Source organism: Onychostruthus taczanowskii, unplaced genomic scaffold, assembly GCF_017590055.1.
Source record: "Onychostruthus taczanowskii isolate IOZ18803 unplaced genomic scaffold, ASM1759005v1 scaffold9, whole genome shotgun sequence".
NCBI lineage: Eukaryota > Metazoa > Chordata > Aves > Passeriformes > Passeridae > Onychostruthus > Onychostruthus taczanowskii.
This window is the reverse complement of record NW_024506993.1, coordinates 8,257,525-8,280,434: the sequence shown is the minus strand read 5'-3', so window position 1 is coordinate 8,280,434 and position 22,910 is coordinate 8,257,525. Positions and strand designations below refer to the sequence as shown.

Sequence of the window (22,910 nt, the reverse complement as noted above, 5' to 3'; positions counted from 1 at the left end):
TAAGTAGGGCTGCCAACTCAGGAGTTTGGTCAAGCCTTAAGCAAGATCCAGTTTCCTCCTAACAAAAATACATTTTCTCATTCCATATCTATTCTCCTGCTTCAGATAAGGAGATTGTGCTTCAATACTATGTGAGCAAATTAATGAAGCTACCAGAAACTTAACTTTTTCATTTCCAGATTATATCATTTTAACTGTCCTGATTTTATGGTGCATTAATGTTGTTGTTGGCATTTATATGGCATATTAATTACATTCACTCAGTTATTTTCTCTGCTAAACTTAAAAGGTCATATCCTTTGTGTATACTTTTCTATATGGAAATTTGATTTCTTTAGCACACCAAATAGAAACTAAATCAAGGAAATAATGTATTTTCTGTGAAACGAGTAAACAGTGTTCTGTGAAAGGACAGTTAATCTACAGGCTTGCTGTGAATGTGTGAGCAATGGAATAAATGTTTTATTCTATTTCCTGCAGGAGAGGAGCAGTGCAGCTCCTGTACAACACACACATTCTGCCAGTGCCAATTCCTGAAAGAGAAAAAAATGAGGGTGTTTATACAGCTTTCTATGTGCATAGTTTAATGCACAGAATAGAAATACTTTCCCCAAGAAGATGGCAGCACAGAAGACATCTGATATACTACAGGCTATTAAATTGTCACTACGTCTACCCTGTATATCTTCCCTCAAGTACAATTCTTGGAAGTTTACCTTAAAAAAAAAAAAAAAAAGAAAAAAAAAAAGAAAAAAGGTTATATTTTACCCCCAAAAAATTTCCTGCAAAAATGAAGATCAATGGGGTGAATGGAGAAGTGTAAATATCATCTAGTGGAAAAAGCAGTCAATGCATAAAAGTTTTTGACAACAGCTTGGGCAATACAATGATTTTGCTCAGAGATGAGGCCATTTCATCATGAAAAGTTTTTATACCAGGAAAATATTCATTGTGCTAGGGACTTGCTATCTTTTATTCCTCACAGATTTTCCTTTGTCCCACAAGCTGACACGTAGGGCACTACTATGAATTGCAATGATAATGTGCTTTTTGGTTCTTACATTTCAGAAGATGCATGATCAGCAGTGCTCTGCTCCTGAGCTTGGGTTTATGTAGGGAGCTCTGCAGAGCAGAGGCCCTGGGGTCTGGGCACTAGTCCTGGGAGGAATGATGCCCTGAAATCCACAGAAATGGTGTCTGAGGGAAGCAGGATGCTGGCAGCTCCTATGGGGTGTCAGAGCTGTGAGCACAAACACTCTGCCCAGCTCAGGGGATGTGTGTGTGCCCCCATTCCTGCAGCTACAGAAATTGCTCTCATCTACACAGGGAGGCATTAGCCACCAAATGGACAAGAACATGAGAGAAATGCAGCAGCACGGCCAGGGGACAGCATGCAGGGCTGTGATGGGACAGTGCCAGCACCTCCTGCAGGGCCAGGCTGCCTCTGCCTCCCTGCCTTCATACAGGGCTGACATTCCCAGCCCCTCCAGGACCTGGGAACTGCCCTACCACAAACAAGCAACGCTGCACCATAAACTGGTTACATCACAGAGTAACAACAGTGCTGATGCCCTAGTGGAAGCTGAGCCTAAGAGCCAAGTAAGTTACTCCGAGACCTGATTCACCAACTGCAACAAGACTTTGTATTATTTAGTTGTCTGACTTGAGACAACATCTGACACACATTTCTTTTGGCTTTTCAGTGGCTGAATTTCCACCAGCCATAAAATATGACACTAGTGCCTGGTGCTTTGCAAAAGGCACTATGCAGCTGCTACTGCATTTGTCTGCTCAGGGCAGCTGCTGGGTCTCACTGGGACATGCTCAGTACAAAAGCCATGGAGAGCTGTTGCTTGGGTGGCTTTCCCCACCATACATTATTTTTCAGGCAGTTTCAGCACCCAGCATTGTCACGTTGTCAGGGGTAGGTACTCACAGAGGAGTGTCTAAGGCTGGTGAATTAAGGTCTTTAAGTTTTGCCCTTTTTTTTAGCACCCATCCTAAAAGGCAGCCAACTGCATATTTTCACCGCAAAGATGGGGAAGTCAGGAGGGAAAGATTAATACCACAAACTTCAGTTTTCTCATATCTGTTTTCCTTCTTATGATAGGCTGACTGATTTTTTTTTCTATTTCTGCTAAAATAAAAACATATTTAAGGCTGCAATTAAACCCCAATTACGAATTAGAAAAGGAAACAGAAAATAATGACAAATATACTAAATATATATGATATTTACTAAAACCTTGGCAAGAACACTGAGCTAAAGCATTCCTTCAGCACCTTGGGCTTTTTAAATATATATCCTTCAGAGGGGGTGGTTCCGTGCTATCACAACAAATATCTTGAAGGGCAGGGAACTGCCAGCAGTGGCAACAGCAATATATGAAATTGCTTCTCAATCCTTCATATCTCCAGTATGCCAGCAACTGTAAATCTAGCAATGTAAAAGCATGCTGAACCTGCTGGGCTCCAGTTGTGTTTATTGTAGTGTGGAATGGCCAGAAAGCAGAAGTGAATATATAACCCAGTGACCATGCTTGTGCCAAGCTCCTCCACTTAAGTAACCAGGGCTCTTAGAAAAATTTGGGCAAAACATGATTGCCTGTAATGGATCCATTTGCTCCTTTTCATTCATTCTGCACTGGGAATTTATGTTTTGTTATGAGGCCAGCTGTTCCTTCACAATGCAGGGATAGGGGAGGAGAGGTCTAAAGCCTTCTGTTGCTTGGACTGGGGTGTGTGATGGGAATTTTCAGGAGGCAGGACTCCCTCTGGGGCAATGCACCTGGGTTGGTTACTGGGTTGGCCCTGGTTTTACCCCATGTTTTGGCCATGGGGCAGCAACATGAGGATTGTCACACCTATTGGCTGCACCAGAAGTATCTCCCATTCTTTTCCATTTCATCCAGTCCTCATGCATCCTCCAAGGATGCTCCAGAGGATTATGACATTATTCCTTCCAGTTGAGGAAGAGGAGAAGCAGATGGCAGGAGATGACAGGGAGAGAACAGCTTTCTCCTGGCTGCTAAAACAGGATTGTGACTTTCAGGGGAGATGGAAGACAAGAAGGGGGTGAGCTCTCCCAGCTCAGTGCTCTGTCCCTCCCCTGGGTGCAGCCCATGCTTCAGGGGCTGTGATCTCCCCTGGGGATGTACCCCCTGGCCTGCCTGCAGCAGCTGTAGCTGGGCTCTAAATGCACAGGCACCGGGTCAGCAAGGCACATGCTCATGCTCACACACATTTAGCAATGGGCTGCAGCCCTGTTGGATGCCATGAGACTTAAGCACAAGAGCTCAAAGCTGCATCAGCAAAGAACAGCAGGCTCAGGGTCCTGCCCAGGCACTCACTCTGTCCCCAGGCAGCCCTGTCCAGAGCCATCACACTCACCAGTCCCTGCTCTGAACACAGCCAGCCAACCCCACATTGCAGCCTCCCAGGATTTCAACTTCCTCAAAGAAATAACAAAGAGATGATGAAATTAGAAAGTGCATTTCTCTTCACACTTCCAGTGGCTTATCAACATTAGAAACTTAAAATAAATTAACAATACTGGATTAGTACTACAATGGAAAAATTAATTCAATCTTCATTAAAAAGAACAAAAAAAACCACCTCTTTTTATGCTGTTGGTGTCACTGTGATATGAACAGGGCTGAAGCATGAATCCTACCCTCCATGAAGCCAGCACAATTGCATGCTGTGTGCTAGCTATTCTATCCACATTGCAAATGCATCCTTAAAACATTTCAGCTTTAGCCTTGTCAGTACTAATCCTAATGCCTGATGCTGAGATGTGTGTTTTATTACTGTGTATAAATGAAAATGGAAAACCTTCATGGAGGATTACAGGGAGTAATAATGACCTCCACAGCATTACAGCATGAAGATGTTCCCATGCACCAAATGGGATTCTGGGATAGAAGTGACATGTGTCTATATAAGCTTGGCACACACTCTAGTAGGTACTGCTACACATGTACCTACCAGCTGTGGGATTGTAAACATATGTCCTTTCTAGTGAACTGAATTTACATTTATAAGGAGGCTAAAAGCAAGGAGTGAGCAGGGGAGGTGGATTTTGGCTGAGGCAGCTAATGGGCTCCAGCTTCCCCCCAGCTAGGGAAAAGACTGCTGCTGTTCTGTGCTGTCATGAGAGTGGACTGAGGGATGACAGAGAATACAAGAAGAAATGGCAGGAGAATGAAAAAAACAGAGGAGAACAAAGCTGGAATGGTAGGGGAGAGGAGGGGCAAAGGTAGTAAAGGAGGATGAAGGAGGAGGAGAGGAAGCAGGAAAATGCTGGGGATGGGGGATACATCTCCCTGCTTTCATGTCCCACCTCTCCAAGGGGACAGTCCCTCCTGTGCATTTTAGGGATGCTTTGGAGAGGAGCTGTCACTGATCCAGCCTGTGCTGGATTGATCCAGCCAGTGATGGCTGCGCCTGGGATTGCTCCAAAGGAAGAGGAGGAAGCCCAAGTGGGGAAATGGAGACGGGGAAGCATGGAAAGAGGCAAGGTTTCTGGCATCTGTGCTCCCTAAAAACAGCCCTCACTGCCTTTTCCAACTGCAGTGAAATGGAAGTGAGATGCTTTGAAACCTCATTTTATTTGGCCCAGTTTTACTCTAATCTACCCTGGGGCCAGAAACACAGCTTTTCAATCTGCCAGAAAGTTGTTCTGCTGACCCTGAAATGTCAAACTGTTATAGGGGGCTGAATCCAAAATTGATTACTTCAGAGATCAGACAATAGCCAATTTTAGAGTGATTTTTTTTAAAGTCTTTCCTATGAACTTAAAAAAAAAAAAAAAAGAGAGAGAGAGAGAGAGAGAGAGAGAGAGAGAGAGAGAGAGAGAGAGAGAGAGAGAGAGAGAGAGAGAGAGAGAGAGAGAGAGAGAGAGAGAGAGAGAGAGAGAGAGAGAGAGAGAGAAAGAGCCACTTTTGAAATAAGAGCAAGTAACCACCAGCTTTCTGAGACACCAGCAGTGGTTCATTGCAGAGGAGGGGAGGAAGCACAGACCAACCCAACGTCTGCTGCCACGGGGCAGGAACAGGATCCCAGGATACAGCACACAGGGCAGGTGTTTAACCCAGCACTGGCACACAAACCCCGCTCTGGGCTGGATGGATGCCTTGGCCGACCTGCCAGCCTGTTTCCATCATGAGCCCTTGCAGAGAGACGTGTGCCTTTTCCCTCCAGCCCACAGCAATTCCCAGTGCTTTGGGACCCATCCTGTGAGATCCAGTGCTGCAGCAGCCACTGCTGAGCTCACGGGGAGAGCCCCATCCTCTGCCAACACCCCTTATTCCAGCTCCCCTTGAGCAAGGAGAAATGCCCTCAGGAAGCATTTTTGTTCCTGTCTCAGCTATTAGCCCATCACAAACACCGTAATCTCTGTGTTTATACTGTAGTAAACAAGTGCTCTTGCTAAATCTCAGCAATTATAAGTGCTTCATCCTTTTCTTTAGCCAGCCAGCAATAGAAATACATTTAATTAGTTAACACCCCCTGCCAATTACAACATCTGAGGAAAGTATTGCTGAGATCGTTGGTCCTAATTATTTTAATATTCAGGAGAACCACTTTAACATAACAAGATAATTACTCATGGATAAGAGTTTATGAGAGCTGCAATCCTTTCCTTTATTTTCTACAATGCAAGTCTGGGCCTAGTTAAATTTCTGGACACATTTTCAATTTAAGATTAAAAATTGCAATTTGTGAGAAATCATTAAAGCGCCACATGCTGGAAGAAAAATAACTATATGCAATCTCAAAAATGTTAACGCTATAGTAAAATAGATACACTGTGTATTACATGCAATTAATAGTGGAATCTAAGGGAATTGGTTTGTTTCTGTTTAAAAAAGGTCTTTTCACATGTACTGAATTGATCAGCCACTCAGTTAGGAGAAAATCCCTGACTGTTCCTCATTTTAGACAAAATGTGAGTTGCCCTTTACTAATCCAGCCTGCATCCTTTGGTAGCCCTATGAATCCTCCTTGCCTGCTCACAGTGAATGGGAAAGCTGAGCTCTGCTGCACATCTGAGAAACCCTTGGCTCACATTTCTGCTGTTTGCAGTGTCGCCATCAATGGAGGAGTTTTTCAGTTGAGAAAACGTTGGACTTGGTACCTGTCATATTTTAACACTATATCACACCCAAAGAGATATCCCACAAGGGTTTTTCACATGCCAAATCCCAGAAATATATGCATGTATTCATCAAAAAAGAGTTTGGCAGGGGCTGTCGAACAATAAACTGTGTGCTGTTCCTTTCATGCACATTCAGAAAAAAGCCTTTCCTCCCCGTCCCTAAAGACAGCTTCAATATACAGGCAGTGAAAGATCTCAGTGTTTCTCGTTCTGTATTTGTACTCATGGAAGAACAGCCTGCTCACAGTGGAAGCCCATTTTCAAAGGAAATTTTCCTTTAAGAAAGTAATTTGCCCATAAGTCCCACATTATGTATCGGCTTGGTCCCTTTACAATGCACTGGTGGGGAAAATGGGAAGATGAGAGATGAGCACCACCATTAAATGTCTCCATTTGCTCTGTGCATAAAGAAAGCACCTGATGGCACAGCTCTTGCTTATGAGGACAGGCTGTACTGGCTTTTAGGTTATGCCTACCCAACCATTTAAAAATATACTCAAGAGATGAATAGCCAGGCACCAACTAAAAATACAAGCTAATAATGAGTTCTGCTCCTCTCACTAATGCCACCATCAAGCTTTAGAGCTAACCTTAGGTAAAAGAAGTTGGCTGCTAATTAGATGTTTAAATCTTGAGAAATATTTTAGAATTTGACAAAAAGAAAAATAAATTCCAGCACTATCCATTAATTTTATTATATAATCAAAATAATTTAAATTGATTTACTAGAATATTTGCTAATTTTACAGTCAGCTACCAGAGCACACACAGAAAAAAACCCTGTCCAAATAAATATGGAGTAACCAAGAGGGAAAAGAAAGCCACTTGATTTACTGAAGCAAACTTCGCCTTTAGCCCAACAAGTGTGTTTTAATTCAGTTGTAAGGATTATAAAAACAATGCATATCTAAACAGAGGTGATAAATTAGTGGAATTAATCCAAATAATAGGCAATGTTAGGAGCAACATATGTAGAATGACTGCAAAGCTAGATTAATTTAAAATAAAACCCTGGAGTTATGTAAGCAATTACAAAAATTACATTTAGCAGTAAAAGAGCAATTAAAACAAAACAAAACAAAAGCCCTAACCCCAGACATTATGTGCTGGGGACAGGACAGGGCTCATAGAGAACTTGGAGATGAGCTGGAAAAGCAATTGAACAGAAAGTTTGTCTGATTTTACTCTGTTATGAAATCAATGTGCTCAGATATGGCCTCATAATACACAGATGAAAGGCTCATTTCTCCCCAGATGGGGCTCAGTAATCAGATATAGAAACAGCTATTTTTAATGAAGACCTGCAAAATCATAAAGGCTTAGATGTTGCTGGCTGGAGTAAAGCAATGGGAGGCAGACAAGGCAATTCACTAATCTGCCTGGTGGCAGAAAACCAAGCCTGATCAACACATTTTTCATAGCAAATCACATTCCTTCAGTAAGGCTGGCCCAGAAAGGCAGCCATGCCAAGCCAGAGGGGAGCCGGGTGCCAACTGGCACACACGTCCCTCAGGTGGGAGAGCCCAACTGTATTACACAGCCTTGTACACTAAAAGACAGAAAATACCTGCTGTATTTTTCAGTCCATCATCCTGACAAAATGCTCCCATCGGTTGAACTCTTTTTTGCTTTTCCCATGTATCCAGCCCAGTCTATTTAAAATCTTTCCAACTGGGGGTATTCATCGGGAATGCAGGCAGCCATCCCAGTAACTGCAGCAAAAGTGAACATCTCTGACTTAACCCCTTATTTTCTGTGTACACACTTCATATCCTTTGAATCCAACATGCTCTGATGTGCAAAGCCCTCAATGCTTTTTAAAATTGAGTACTATCTCCTAGAGGTAAATATTTTGAAAAACAGTGGCAGAGAAGATTGACTTCTCTTTGCAGCACACTAGAATGCCAACCAAGAGCCACCACATCCAAGAAACAAGCAGCAAATTCCTAATTAAAATCTTAGTGGAATAAATACAGTCTCAAAAAAATCAAATAAATAATTTCAAATGTGAAAAATTTGTGTATTTCTACACTAAGCAACCCCCTGATTAAGTTAGTGTCCAAACCAAGTTGAAGTTTTGCATGAAAGAACCTGCAGGTTCTCCGTGGCACCTACAGACACAGTTTATGCACTGGGCACCTCAGTTCCACGAGTGTCCCCCACCTGCTGTTAAAACACTTTGATAACAACTGCAATACAGAAGTGCTGTCAGATTTCTGGCAAAACAAAGTCAGGCTCACCCTGCCAGGATAGAAATGAAAGCAGGAGATCCTGGCAGAGCAAATACAGAAGTAGAACTCCTATTCTGTGGGGAGGAAAAAAACCCCAAATCCAGAAAAAAACCTGGAAAAAGTACCCCCCAAAAGTAAAGACAAACAAACAAAAACCCAACCCCCAAATTTACAATAATTTTTGGCAATGAAAGTGTATTCTGTGGGTTTGATTTCCTGACATGACAATCTGGCACTTGTAGACAAATAATACCACACAGACATGGGCAGCCACTCAGCTCATGCTACTGAGTTGCCAGCCCATTACAAAGCAAAAAAGCAAACATAAACCTCACAGCAGTTCCATAAACCCTTTGTGGTTCTTTGTGAATCCTGCATAAGTTATGCCTCTCATGCCCACAACAACCTAAATCCATCTCTCCCAGTGGAAGGTTTGCTCAGCAGAGGAAAATTGGAGGTGGAGACAGGGATCCATTACATCCTCATTTCAGTAGGGCCATGAGTGCAATATTCCCGTAATAAAGAAATTAAGAAACACAACTAAGTTTCATAGAAATGTTAAGCACTATTAACAAGAAGTCAGTGTATGGACTTCTCAGCCAAAGTGACCTCAGATCCATTAAAAACTAAACTCATGGCTCTGAGAGATACAGGACATTACAACACGTCCATTAGCAAGGGCCAGTGAACTGTGCTAAGTGGGCTGTCGAGCTTGCAATGAGCAAAACTCAATATTGGTCTATAACCTCACTGGAGTTCAGAGTTCTCCTGACCCTCTTGGGTAAAAGTTTGACTTTTGGATACCCTGTTCAGGCTTTTTCTGCTTCAGATTAAAACCTCCCTACTGATACTGGATGCCAAAAATAAAAAAAAAAAAAAAAACTGCATACAAAAACATTGTTTTGATGATGGCCTGTCTTACTGTTGGCAAGATGTACTTTTTTAACATCTGCTGCTGCTTCCTTGTCAGGTATCTATGAATAAGGCTGAGGATGTGTGAAGGAGGAGAAATCACAGAAATCATGCTACTTACAGCTTTGTACTGAAATGATTTTACTTTCAACTCTTGGTAAAACAAATAAAATAAAAATGAGGTAATTTTAGTCCTAGAATACTGATGATTAAATGAAACTGTGAAATTTATTTCACAGCCTTTACTGTGAAATAAATGTTGGAGTAGCAGAAGCAGGGAGGGAATGTTGTCAGCCAGGGGCCCCAGCAAACTGAGCTGAAGTCAAAGAACTGTATTGTGGCTGATCTCACCTTTGCTGCTTGGAAATGCCAGCAGGGCTTCCCTGTCAGAGCCCCCATCTCCCTCTCCCTTTTATCCTGCACACACCCTCAAGGTGCAAGGGTGAGAAGAAACCCCAGCACAGCAGACATGGAATTGAACTGAGAAACTGAGAGGCACCCAACTGGATTTATTATGAGAGCAGTGTTTAATCTAAAGAAAACTCCCTGCAAATGCAGAGATCCCAGTAAGGAGCCTCTTTCCTGGCTCTCTTCAGTCTCTGACATTTTGATCTCTGTTTCCCAAGGTGGGCTGTGGCTCGGCTGTATGCATATCAAAACTGCCAGGCAGTGCCACTGCAGTTTTGGGTCATCACAGGGTGGAGCCCTCACTCTAAGTCTGTAGCCAGGTTTTCCAGGCACCAGCAAGCAGTTATCCAAAGCCATCAAAAGCCACAGATGTTTACTAAACAACACCTTTTTTTTCTTGCTGCATCAGTGGTGCTGGTGTATTTTGGTTTGGGTTTAGTTTTCACAGTAGTGAAATGAAATGAAAGAGTAATGAAAACCTTCCTTAATGCAAATTGGAGGACAAACATGTTTTTTCTTTGTAAACCCAAATAAGTTGGGCTGACTAAAAAATTCTATTTTAAAAACAGGTAAAACCTAAATGACTGAACAAAACTCCTTAGAGAGTCACAAGTTGCAATTTGCCAGCTCATAAAACACAGTCTGAGAAAACACTCTTCTGCATGATCCAGCAGACCCCATGACCTGATAAAATAGAGTCCTCAGGCCCAGGAAACTCTTCTGTGCCAATGACAGCAAAAGCGAGATGCCAACAGCCCAAGAGTAGGAGTTCTGCCACTTAGGTGAAGAAAGAGAGAAAAGAGAGGGTTCTGCTGTGTTACATGTACTCAATGGAGAATTTTTAATTCAAGAGCCCAGCCTAATGCTAAGCAAGTTTAATAGATCTTCACACTGGTTTAAATAGGAATGGCATTGGACTCCAAGCAGCTTGTGTGAGCACATGTGCTCACAACCACAGAGCAGGAACTGGTGCTCTGCATTCCCACTAATGTGGGAATCGTCCCACTGTCAGGCACTGAACACCCCCATATGCTAGCTCCACCAAGAGTGTTAACCACCTTCAGAGTTCCACATTAACTCCTGATACAGCCATAAATGAGTTCTCAGCAATAATCTGCTCTTCTTCTTCTTACATTTTTTTTTAAGCTTGCTCTAATTATTAAGGAGCAAAACACTGATGAACAACACTGATTGCATATTCTAAAAAAAAAAAAAAATACCACCCTCCAGCTGCTCTGCTGGTGAATCCCTTTCTTGCTGCTTGTTGGGATTTACTTTCAGCCCTTTGCATCTGAAACTAATTACTGCAACACCATCCTCAACATTAATTCCCTTCTCCTCTCTGGAATCGGAAGCAATATGGTACATTCAAAGATAATTTTTCATTTCTCTTCCTAAAGGAAGGATCTCAGCTGTTCAATGAAGATAATGGTAAATGAGTCACCAATTTCAGAAGGTGAAACTTTCTGACATCCCTTTATCAGAAACCATTGTCTGAAATTTCAGCTGGTGATTTAGGAAACTTTTTTATATGAATGTCACCAGGACCTAGTGAAATCTGTCAGCTTTCTGTGTGATCCTAAAGACAAATTGCAGCAATATCTTGTCAACCAGCTCTGTTAAACTTCACTGTGCATTCTCCTTGCACCCGTTTCACTGTTAGCTTTTCTCTCACTAAACATTTTGCCCAAGTTTCTTCAGCAATGCTTGCTAGAATTTTCATATTTTTCTTAGTTTTTAATTAAGACCCTTTGTTTTCAGTGAGAAAAAGCACTTACTAAGTGACCAGAGTTTCCAGGAAGTTGCAGTTATGGTGCTGGAGTGTTCAATAGAAAGATTGTGCCAACAGGTCCATTACATCTGTGAGATGCCCTGTCAGAGTTGGTTTCAAGAAGTAAAGCCAGCCCTTACCCCTCTCCAGAGCTTACTCCTGTCTCTTATCACCTCATTATCCCCATTCCTGCATCTGTTTGGTCTCTGCAGTTTGGTGCAGCTGCACTTCTGATGCACCTCAGCGTCTCCCTGCTAAAGGTCCCAACTCACAGTTCAGCCAACAGCAAATGTGCTGCTGCCCACCTGCTCCCCTGGGCCAGGCACCTGAGGAGGGGCTTTGTAAGAGGCACAGTCCAAGAGATACTGCTGCAGAAAATGTGTACTTGTACATTTTCTGCTATTCAGTGGGATGCTGAAAATAAAAGGAAATGAAAAATCAGCAACTCATTCAATTCAACAAGAAGATGCAACTTTGCCCTTCCACATAGACTTCCCTATGCTAAATATTAATCATAACAATTAGACTTTCTACAAGATGACATTGTGCTTTCTCAGACTGATGCAGAACACTAATACTCGTTCCTCGAGTTCTCTGATGCCTGAACTATTGCATTGCTATGCATAACATCAGAAGAATTAATTCCAAGCTATACTGTTATACCAAAAGGACACAACTGAAGCAGTGCTCAGCTTCTGTGTGTGCTCTCTGAATACAATCTGAGCCTTTGTTCACAGCATTACAGCCTGACAATACACTACAAAGAAAGTCAAAAAAGCAGCAACAAGATAAAACCAAACCCAGCTGAGGATCAGACCTCCCAAGTCATTTAGTGAAGATGAGAATGAAAAGCTGTATCATTTCAATTAAACTCTCATCCAAGTACTCTCAAGATCTACCAAGTCTGTATTTTTTAATCTATCCTGTTGAAATGAATAACTGTTTGACCCCTGATTTTTTTCATAATGTTGACTGAGAGCTTACATTTAGCACTGGCCATTTGAAATAATGCAGCCAAGTTTTCACTGGATTAAACTGAAAAAAACCCAATGGAATGAAAGAAACTTTCATACAAGTTCTGAAATAAGGGCTATTTGTGTAGGGTTTATTCTGGTTTGGTCCTGAACTGAAACTTGAGTCAAACACACATCCTCTGTCCAAGCTCATTTAGATTGGATATTGAGAAAAATTTCTCCACTGAAAATGTTGTCAAGCAGTGAACAGGCTGCCCAGGGAAGTGGTTGAGTCACCATCCTTGGAGGTTTGTAGAAGACGTGTAGAGGTGGCACTCAGAGACATGGTTTAGTGGTGGCTTGGCAATGCTGGGTTCATGGCTGGATTTGATGATCTTAGAAATCTTTTCCAACCTAAATGATTCTTTGATTCTATGATTTTGTGTCAGTGCTGCCACGTTCATTCCCTTGCATAGACAAGCCCTTATTAACGCCATGCACAGAGGTGGCAAACAACTCTAAATCTCCAAAGGCAACATCATGTTGTAGTGTGCTTACAACATCCCACTCTTCTTCTTGCCCCCTTCCCCATGTTAGTGGGTTATCAGGTGAGTCACTGGCTCTTTGAAGTGACTCTGTTTCATTAGGAGCTGTAATTTTCCCCAGTGTAGCCACTTGTGTTGTGAGCACAGTTTTCATGCCCACGCTTTGGAACAAGGGAGTTGCAGAGCCGACAGCCCAGCTGAGAAAAAGCTTTGAGTGTGAGGATTAGAAGAAATTTGCAACATTGGGTTTGTAGTATTTTGTACTCCATTGTTCCCAGAGATAATGCCTTCCCTTTTACTTGCAAGATCTTTGTGTTCCTCACTACAATCAAGGAGAGGAAATCTGACTGTAAACCTCTTTGTTCTATACTATCATTTCACGTTGGTTTGGTGTGTTAATCAATGTGTCAGTAATGGCTGCAAAGAGAACTCATTCAATCCTCAAATGAAGAGAAATCTGAGCTTTCTAACACTGGTACATTTTCTAGTGGATAAGCTTTTTCGTAGAGTAATTATTTCATTTTCCAGAAAGATTACTGATTACATCACATTGGAAAAAACTAAGAGAGGGGCCCTTTATCTTCCCCATGTTTCTGCAATTCTTGTACAAACTTATACTTGTTACCAGGAAAAATGACAAATTTGCCATCTGATCAAAATGTTAACAAGGTAAGTGTCAGTGAGATGGATCACTGTCACTGCAAGCCAGAACATGAGGATACATTGATATTTCTCAATATATTCACTGCTTCCCCAATGTTCGCTAACAACATTTCTACTGCGAGTGTAATAAATCACACAGAAATAACAAGCTGCATAGGATCTCTAGGATATGATAGATTTGTCGTAATAGCAGCATTTGCAAGGTAGAAAACAATTGGTGATGATCTATAGAAAGACCTAATCAACTGTCATTTGCTATAATGTGGCAGACGAAGCAAAGATATGAAATCCATAACACTTCTTTAGCCACTGCCCTCCCCATACACATACACACGTGTCAATTGGGGAATAGTAAAAAGAATTAATGAGCTTTGGGGTCAAAGAAGTAGAAAAGAAAGTTAATAGCATGCCCTGGATGCAATCATTAAATTACACACTGCTGAACAAGGCAAGGGATAATCACAGAAGCTGCACAGTCCTATGGCAGCAGTAAAGGCTTTTAGCAAGCCTGTGCCTCCTCCTTTGCTTTACTTCTTTTACATCTATTTCATTATTTTAAAAAGTACTTTATGTCAAAGTGGGGCTGAATAAGGAGAGGAAAAGCACCCTCCAAGTTCACAGAGGACTGAAGTCTGTATGTGCCAAGGCTCCTGCAGCACAGGAGACCAAAACCAAATGTCTGATTTGCACTGGGCTGTGCCAGGTCCCAAAGTGGCTGCCAAGGCTTTAGTGCTCCTTTGGCTGCTCCCATGGGGGAGGGAACACCCACCTTCCAGAACACACAAGAACACACCACCTTCCAGAGCACACGTGCAGAATGTGCAGCTTCATTTTTCTGAAAGTCTAACAGAACTGCCTTCCTGGGAGCTTAAGTGCTGCCTAGGATTAAAGCCTAAAGTCATGAATTTTAGATACTGAAATATCCTCTCTGCATCACATCCTCCATTGCCACCTGCCTACAATAACTTTCAGGTGAAGAACTCACCTAGAAACCCAGAAGCTTCCAAGGTTACACAAACTGTTCTGTGAAGACTTTTCTTGCTAGCCACATCAGAAAAGGCTCTCTGGAAAACAAGGCAGTATAGAGCATGGAAGGGGAATCCTGGGTCTAAAATTTCAAAAGTAAACTTAACTTGATTTTTATGAGGTTTAAATCAATCTTTTCTCTCTTTTTTTTTTTTGGTTTTGTTTTGTTGTGTTGGGGTTTTTTGTATTTTACTCCCCAGAAAGAATAATGGCTGCTTTGTGCTACTTTGCTTACAAACCACATTTTGCTAAGTGAATGCATTTCTGAGAACACAGGAATTGCCGTGCTGCCTCAGCACAGCAGTGCTCTGCCCCAGCATCCTGCCTGGCAGCTGCTGCAGGAGAATGTGCAGAAAACCTCCTAGTGGGCAATTATGGGAAAACCTGTTCAGATCCAAAATTTTCTTCCAGCCCCTCTATCAGTCAATAAAATTGGCACATCTTGAAATGTGGAGGTTTTTCTCTTTGCAAGCATTTGTTTTAAGTCCTTCCCAATGTTTGGAACTTAGTATTTTTCCACATCAGAGAGCTTGCTAAAATCTACATTTTCAAAAGTCCTTATCTTCCAGCCTGGGACCAAGCAAAGCTGGACAGATTTTGGAAAGGACTCAGCTCTTTGGTGAAATGGAACTGCTGAGTTCTTTTGCAAATCTGTCCTTAAAGGGTCACAACAGGAGCTGCTCTGTTTAGAGCAGTTTGAAAATCTTTCCTCACTGGGAGGTGCTAAGCCTTCAGAAAGCTGGTACTCAACACTTTTGATAATCTGGCCCCAAGTTAAGTATCAGGGGCCAAATTAAGTGATTTAGAGGCAGAAATACCCTACTGACTGCAGTGGAAATTTCCACTTGCCAATGAATGGCTCAATAGGATTCTGGAATAATAGAGCCATGAAAAGTGGATAATACAACAAACAAACATCAAAGGGTAAGACTTTCCTTTTCAATCATGTCGGCCTGTGCTCTGCATAAAAGGACTGAAATATTCTGACATGAAAGAAGGAGAGGGAATGGTTAACTGCACAGCCATGCAGTTCCTTCTGAGATAAACACACAGCATTTCTTAGGAGCAGTGATTTCTTGGTATTCATATGACATAGTTGGTAAGGAGGATACCTGTCTTACATGATGTATAAGACACCAGTGGTACATGAACTGATCTCCTGGACTAGTTTCCTCTTCCTATCATAGAAACATTGAATGGTTTGTGTTGGAAAGGACCTTAAAAATCATCCAGTCCAACTCCTCTGTCATGGGCAGGAGCACCTTCCACTAGATGAGTTTGGACCAAGCCTCATGCAATGTGGCTCTGAACAATTCCAGAGATGGAGACATGCACCAAAGAAAAAACAGCCTTACATTTCTTCAGTTCTTTTCCACTCTGAAAGTGAAGCTTTGCCAGTCAAGCTATTTTGCTTAGGAACAAATGACTTCCCTCCCTCAGATATTTTCAACATTCAGCCACTTCCATGGTTTCATCCATGATTTTGATCAAAAGTGAAGTTTGCACACAACTATTTTATGAGCGCTTGTAGCATTTTTGACAAAGAATTTCAGGGAATCTTACTGATATCTTAAATGAACTTGGCCACCACAGAGCTTGAACCTCAGGCAATTTCCCCACATTCCCATGGCAATTTTCATTGTCCTTACTAGCATGATTAAGACTTCTGTCCTTCAGTTCTGATGGAATACCCCATTAACAAAGGTTTCCTGCATATTTAGAGGAACAGGCTTGAGCATGAAGCTAAGGAGGGTAATTATGTTGTGGGCTGGATGGACGTACATCATGTTTCCTTCATGGCTTCAGGTCTCTTCCAAAGCCCTGGACAGAATACTGGTATTTACAGTTCCTTCTAACACAACTGCTGGGTACACAGGATTTTTGGGGGCATAGGAACAGCTTGTTCAGAGAAGCTGAAGGCATCATGATAGGAGGACAGCAGGAAGGTATCAGAGTAGCTCGTTCAAAGAAAACGGCACCAGACTGATTATGAGAATAAGGTTATTTAGCAAGTGCTAATATCAGCTTTCTGTTGCAGAAATTATTTGTGTTGGGGAAGACATGAGGTAACAAAGAAGAGACTGAGACATGAAAGATACTGAACACTCCTGCCCTGAAAGGTCAGGGCAGAGGATGAACATTTTCATTGCACCAGAGGAAATCTGACTATCAAGATATAATCTGTTAACAAATGCTGTTTCATGTAATTAAAAGAAAAAAACAACAACAACAAAAAAAAGCACCACAAAATGACTGTGGACCAGCAGGAAACAAGAAACTCTCCATGGAGAGTGGCAATTCAGAGAACACCCACCGTGTGGCCCACCTTCCCTATTCCCCCTCTAGAAACAGACCCATTTTACACATGGTGATTAAGGCACTAAAGCAAAAAGTATTAACATGATTCACATGTAGAAAACAAGGTTATTAGAAGTAGGGATCATTTCAGCATATTGTTCTCCCTAATAAGCATAGCAATGAGTAATTGAGTTTCAAGCAATCTCCAAGGTGGTGCTTTGTAGAGAAAACGGAACTTGGCATGATGTCTACTTTTCCTTTAATTACATTGCCCTAATGAGCAACTTTCTTTACTCTCAGCAAATTTATTTCTTGAGAAGAAGCAACAGTAATAAACACTTTAAAAGGATCACCAGGTAGCACCTGAGAAGAAACATCAGCAGCTTAAAATGACAAGAGGTTGCTAAAAGTGGTGGAAAAACACCAGATTGTTCTCAGCTTCATTATGCTTATCACTCTTAAAAGCAAAGTAAAGGATGTCAGTGGAGCACATTACCTAACCTGGGAAGTGTCCTTGTTCTGCTGTTATTTCCCTTTTGCACATGTTCCTGAGAACAGCCCAGAAACACGAAGTGCTGATACATCAATCCACAGCCACGCAGCAGCAGAGGGCAATTCTGCCTCATGCCCTTGTGCAAGATGAAAAGAGAAAATCACATGCCAATAACATTCTGCTGAGTGTCAATACTGCCACTGCAACCTGATACAGAGGATAAAGGGCTGGCTTTTCCAAAGTCTTTAAGGCATTCCGACATCTGACTCTTGTTGAAAGTCAGTGGCTGTTTTGCTTATCTTTTTTTTAGAAAACCACCTGAGAATCCACTTATGGCAAAGGACTACCTGAATCTGCCTTTCTGGAGACAAAAAACTAGGACATTTCATACATATGTTCATTCTTCTCATTTTTTCCCTAAGCATTTCCTTCCTGGTGTCCCAGGAGACACCATACCAGTGAAGATAGACCCCCTTTTCTACAGCTGGGTGAACATGTCACCTCTTGTTAAAATACCTGAGGTGTTCACCTTCAGAGAGCAGCAATTGCTGCTGCTCACAGGCCTTGGCTGAATGAAGCCAGTGCACTACCAGGTGACATTCTAAATTTTTAAATGCCAGTAGTAGTATTATTCTTCAGGGGGGAAAAAAATAAAAAAAACCCAAACCCAAAAATGGAAGCAAAGTTCTTGAGAGTCATTCCAGTTTTCAATGATGCTGAACACTGGGGAGCACATCCTGGAATATCTACCAGTTTAGGAATATCTACCAGTCTTAGGACCACATGTTCATACAGGGAAGCAAGGGCTTTATGTGTGGTATTACTCCATGTAGCTGCAGCTGGGTGATCAATCCACCTTTTGCTTGTTCAGGGATTCAGGGATGTATCTGCACTCAGCTGTTTTGCCCTGACTCACTCCAGAACTTCACAAGGTCTCTTTACCTCTCTGCATCAAACCTGCAAGTACTGTTACTTAACGTACTCAGAGAGGCAGAAGGAAACTTCATTTATATATATAAAAAAATATACTCTGAGATCTTCAAAAACAGGCTCTTCAGATGTAAAAGTGTGAAATGAACATATCTTCAAATAGAAAATCTGAAAGTGCCAATGGCAGCAGACACTGAAGACCTTAAGTGTTTATGCAGCTTTATGTATTGTTATTTCTTCAGTTAGCCTGCCATGGAAATGGCAGGGGTTTGGGAAGAAAGTATGTTAGCACTTATAGTCTACTCATAAATGCATTAAATGCAACTATTTTACTAAGAAAAAAGCCAGGAAGAGAGCAGAGGCCCATCTCCTAGGGAGCTAATCTCAATTACCTCTCCCAATCATGCCTCAGCTGAAGCCCTGCATAGAGCCTGTGCTGTACATGGCCTGACAGTTGTGTGCATTTGCCCCTTTAAAGACACTCATGCAATGAATGAGAATAGATTTTTCCTTACAAAAAAAGAAAAAGGTCATTGTTCAAAGAAAAGAGAAATTCTAAAACAGGCCTTCCATTCAAACTCTATTTATTGCAATACCTTCCCACTTCCACAGAGATTACAATTACTAGAAGTAAGACACCAGTACACTGAAGTAATTTACGTAGCAAAAGGGAGACACAAATGTTTTGCTGGATTTGCTTGTATGTTTACCACAAACCTATGATCAATTTCTGCAATTAAATGCAGGAGGGGATTCTTTGGCAACTTCATACACAATGCTCCAGCTATCTGGGCAAAGTGGGACAAAGGCCGCCTTACTTCCCTGTTTCTCTGGGTTTTTTTGGAATACCTGTGCTTGGATAGCTATAATTGGGTTGTAACTCAGCCAAGCAGGATTTTGTAGCTTTCTTTTCCTTGGAGCAGTAAATGCTACTGCTCGATGTGGGCACCAGTTGTCACTTTCTCCAATTTGCAGGACACAAAAGCTGAAATGGGAAAAATGCTGCACTGCGCTACCTGAAACCCTTCCAGGGGCTCCCTGCAGCATGGGAAGGCACAGGCAGCCAGAACAAGTTGTGAGCTCACTTTGCTAGCTGCAACTCTCAGTTGTCAGAAAGATAAAAGTTTCCTGCACATGCAAAATAGCAGCATGAGCTCTTTTTGAAAACAGATCATACGTTTCTGGTAATTAATTGAATTTTGGAGATGTTTCACTTCTGGCCCCCAAGGAAATGCTGTTAGCTCCTCTCTTCTGAGCATCCTGTGTGTTTTAAAACACACACTTAATTCCACAGAGAATACTCCATCGGGGATATATATCAGTATGTTAAAACTCTCTGAGGAGACATCATCCAGTGTGCAGTCACAGCTCTTTACTCCCCCAGCCCCCACAGGTCCCTGTGGTTCAAAGCTGGGCATTTGGTCACTGTGCTCTGCTCGTGGCACTGCTGGTCCCCACCTGCCCCTATGGCACCACAGAAACACTGAGCAGGGCTACAAACACTGTCTAATAAATCTGAGGGCTGGAGAACAGTAGGAGAGAGGGGAGCAGATTCTCACATCATCAGGAGGGAAATAGGCTTTTAAAAAGCTAGTTGTGTCTGTGCACAACAATGAAGCTTTATGTCTATATAAACTGACAAGTCAGATTGTCCTCCTGGGCCCAATTCTCAACATCAGTGCCATTTGAGGCGATCGCTGCCTCCTGCCTCTGCAGCCAAATGGCTCTGTCTGCCAGCAAGGGCAGGCAAGATGATTAAAATAAGCATTAACAGAATGGTTGGTGATTAGCTTCTCCCTTTTTTTTTTTTTTTTCTCTCTCTCTCTTTGCTTTTTCTTTTTTTTTTTTTTTTTTTTTTTTTTTTTTTTTTTTTTTTTTACATATAGTTTGGGCCCACCAAATATTGCTGAAGCCTGTTCTTCATTAGCAGTGTACTTAACAAGTGTGAATTTAAAGTATTCATTTCCTTAAGGCCAAGGATTAAAGCAATTAAGGAAAACTGCTGCAACCTAGCAGCAAAGTCAATCCTTAACATGGAAAAGAAACAATGGTGCTTAATGTATTTAAATAAAACCAAATTGTGCACAATTATGCTAACACTCTGTTAAACTAAATTCTCACTCTGCTGCAATGTATTATTAAAATTTCCTTTCTCAAACTGAAATAACAGTTTCTTTGCCCCCAGTATGGCATCAGGTCTGTGGTTACTTTGCATTGCTTTCCTGGCAAAACCACTGCAACAAAATATAAAATCCATTCTCATTCTATCCTCATTTTATCATCAGCTTCTCTTCTGGCCTTAATCCCTTGCCAGGTCTGCACTGAATTTTGGTGTGATTTGGTTTGTGCTTACCAACTACCTGCTCCAATATTCCTGAACCTTAAAGGGAACAGGGGAGAATTTCATTTGAAGCTCAAGGCAGCATTTTAATTTGGCAAAGAAAAATCTCCCTTTAGAAAATGGCAGCTCCCTGATAGATTTGTTTGCATTTCATATCATCAATTCCAAAAAGATGAGTAACTAGGATACCAATGGGACATGTTCTCCCAACCAGAATGAGTTCAATCTATATTCCTCAAAGGATAAGCAGAGATCTGAAGACAGTTTTACCTCAGGTCTGGGAATACACAGGAAGCATCTGAGCAAGTCTAAGCACTGACAGCATGATCAGGCCTCAGAGACCATGCTCACTTTAATCTTCTTATCAGCAAGCTGTCCTTGGTCTAAGGTTTTTTGTCACAAAGTCACTTGCCAATGAAGTACCATCAAGGACACAGAAGAGCAAATACTCCACTGAGCTAAACACAATAAACATCCTACACAAGAAGCCAAGAGATCTTTTGCAATGGTCACAAAAATTTGCATCTACTACATCATAGATGAAATGTAAGTGGATCCTGGTAGCCAATGTCTTTTAACCTGGGAGGACAATGACTGTGAAATCCCTGAGGCAGGAGAGGGTAAGAAGCATCAAGAGCAGTGATGGAATGCAGAGAGACAGCCAGAGTAGAGGGCAATGAGGTTGATCCGTGGCATGTAAAATGCCAAATGCACATTGCCTTCCAGACAAAGCCTAGGTGTAAAGGGCAGGTGTGTGGTCATGAGAGATGGCTGCCTTAATGGCAAACCTTCAACCACTTCTAATTCCTTTCTATAGCTGAGCTGTTTCCATTTCTCTAGATCCTATGGAAGATATCACAATGAATGAAATGGCTTTTAATCAGATCACATGATGATATCCTGCTATCTTAAAGTAAGTGCAGTGACACAGACAGTGTAGGAGAAGGTCTCAGAGATTTCAGGTGTCAAATTAAGAAATACCTCACAGGGCTGGAAAGGGCAGAAAATACCACAAACAGTAGGGTTTTCATCGAGGAAGATGTGTCCCTAGGATGTCTCCCAGGATTGATACTGGGCCTTACTGACAAATGTGTCAGTTTTGCCTCATGTAGGTGAGGACATGGAATAAGCTTGCAGGGCATTCCAGCATTTTCCAGGGGATTTCCAATCCTAATCAGACAAAATGTTATGGTCCAGAAAATAAATTATCCTGTTTAAATCAAAAAGGAAATTCATTTGATGAGAAAAAACACTGTTTCAGGTTAAGTAAAAATGATTTTTTTGTCCATCCAACTACAAGATCAAAACCATAATTATTAGCACAGTTCTAGGTTCTATTGCAATACTCCCAGCTGGGAATATTCACACACAGTTCCTCTGCCCTGCCCTGCCCTGCTGGAGTCACTAAAATATCACAAGACTCAGGAATCAGTTGGGAAAGGCTCCTACTCCTTGGCTAGGAGAACCTCCTCTGATGCTTCCAGTTAGAAGAAGCAGCATTGGCAAGATCAGGGTAAAACCCGAAGCCTACTGGGAAGAATTTAGTCGCTGCTGCATCAGGAGATTAGGAAATAAACTTGTACCTGGGAAAACCAGATTTTTAAAAAAACACCCCACAAAACTACTTAGATTCTGTGCTGCTTCTGTCCTTTTCTACGGGTTTAACCATGCAGGGTGCAGAGAGAGCAGTGTCTGGCCCCAAGGGAGTTCAGACACAGCAGACTGATCTCCCAGCAGGCTACAGTATGTTCCCAGAAGGTACAGTATCATTCTGAGGCCAAGGAACAGCCTATTAGCTCTGCATGCCATTAATTTTCATGAATAGTTCAATCTGATGCTCACAGGAGCTGTTGGGCATCTTTCCATTTTGTCTCGCAGGACCTGGATGAGGGCTTATTTATCTTTTTACTTCATACCTTACCTTTAAGCCCTTTAAGCAGCTCAGTGCAGCTGTGCAGGTTTCCAGCCCTGTACCAGGCTCAGTGCCCAGCAGCAGGCAGGATGCTGTCTGCAGCTCGGAGTGATGGCATGTCACAGTCAAAGCCATTCAGGGAGAATTAAACTTCAGGCTTGTTTGACTAAACTTCTGAATTCACCACAATTCTCCTGTGTTGCCAGCCTGAAGAAACAGCCCAGCAGGTTCTTGACTCATATGCCAAAACGCCTCCTTCATCCTTCC

The 22,910-nt window shown here is 42.0% G+C and overlaps 1 protein-coding gene across 3 annotated transcripts in view; it reads right to left on the bottom strand.

Moving 5' to 3' along the window:
• Positions 1 to 22,910, bottom strand: part of FHIT (fragile histidine triad diadenosine triphosphatase) — a 520,344-nt gene that overhangs the window by 56,552 nt on the left and 440,882 nt on the right. The window contains exon 7 of one of the 3 annotated variants that reach the window (XR_005954219.1): positions 3,391 to 3,448. The exons of 1 other annotated variant lie outside the window; for it this stretch is intronic. Coding sequence is in view for 1 of the 2 variants with exons in the window: in XM_041425830.1 (XP_041281764.1) it covers positions 3,391 to 3,452 (62 nt within the window). In the remaining variant the exon portion in view is untranslated. Of the gene's footprint in view, positions 1 to 3,390; positions 3,453 to 22,910 lie in introns of all 3 variants that reach the window. One more of the 3 variants, XM_041425830.1, reaches the window with a different exon arrangement.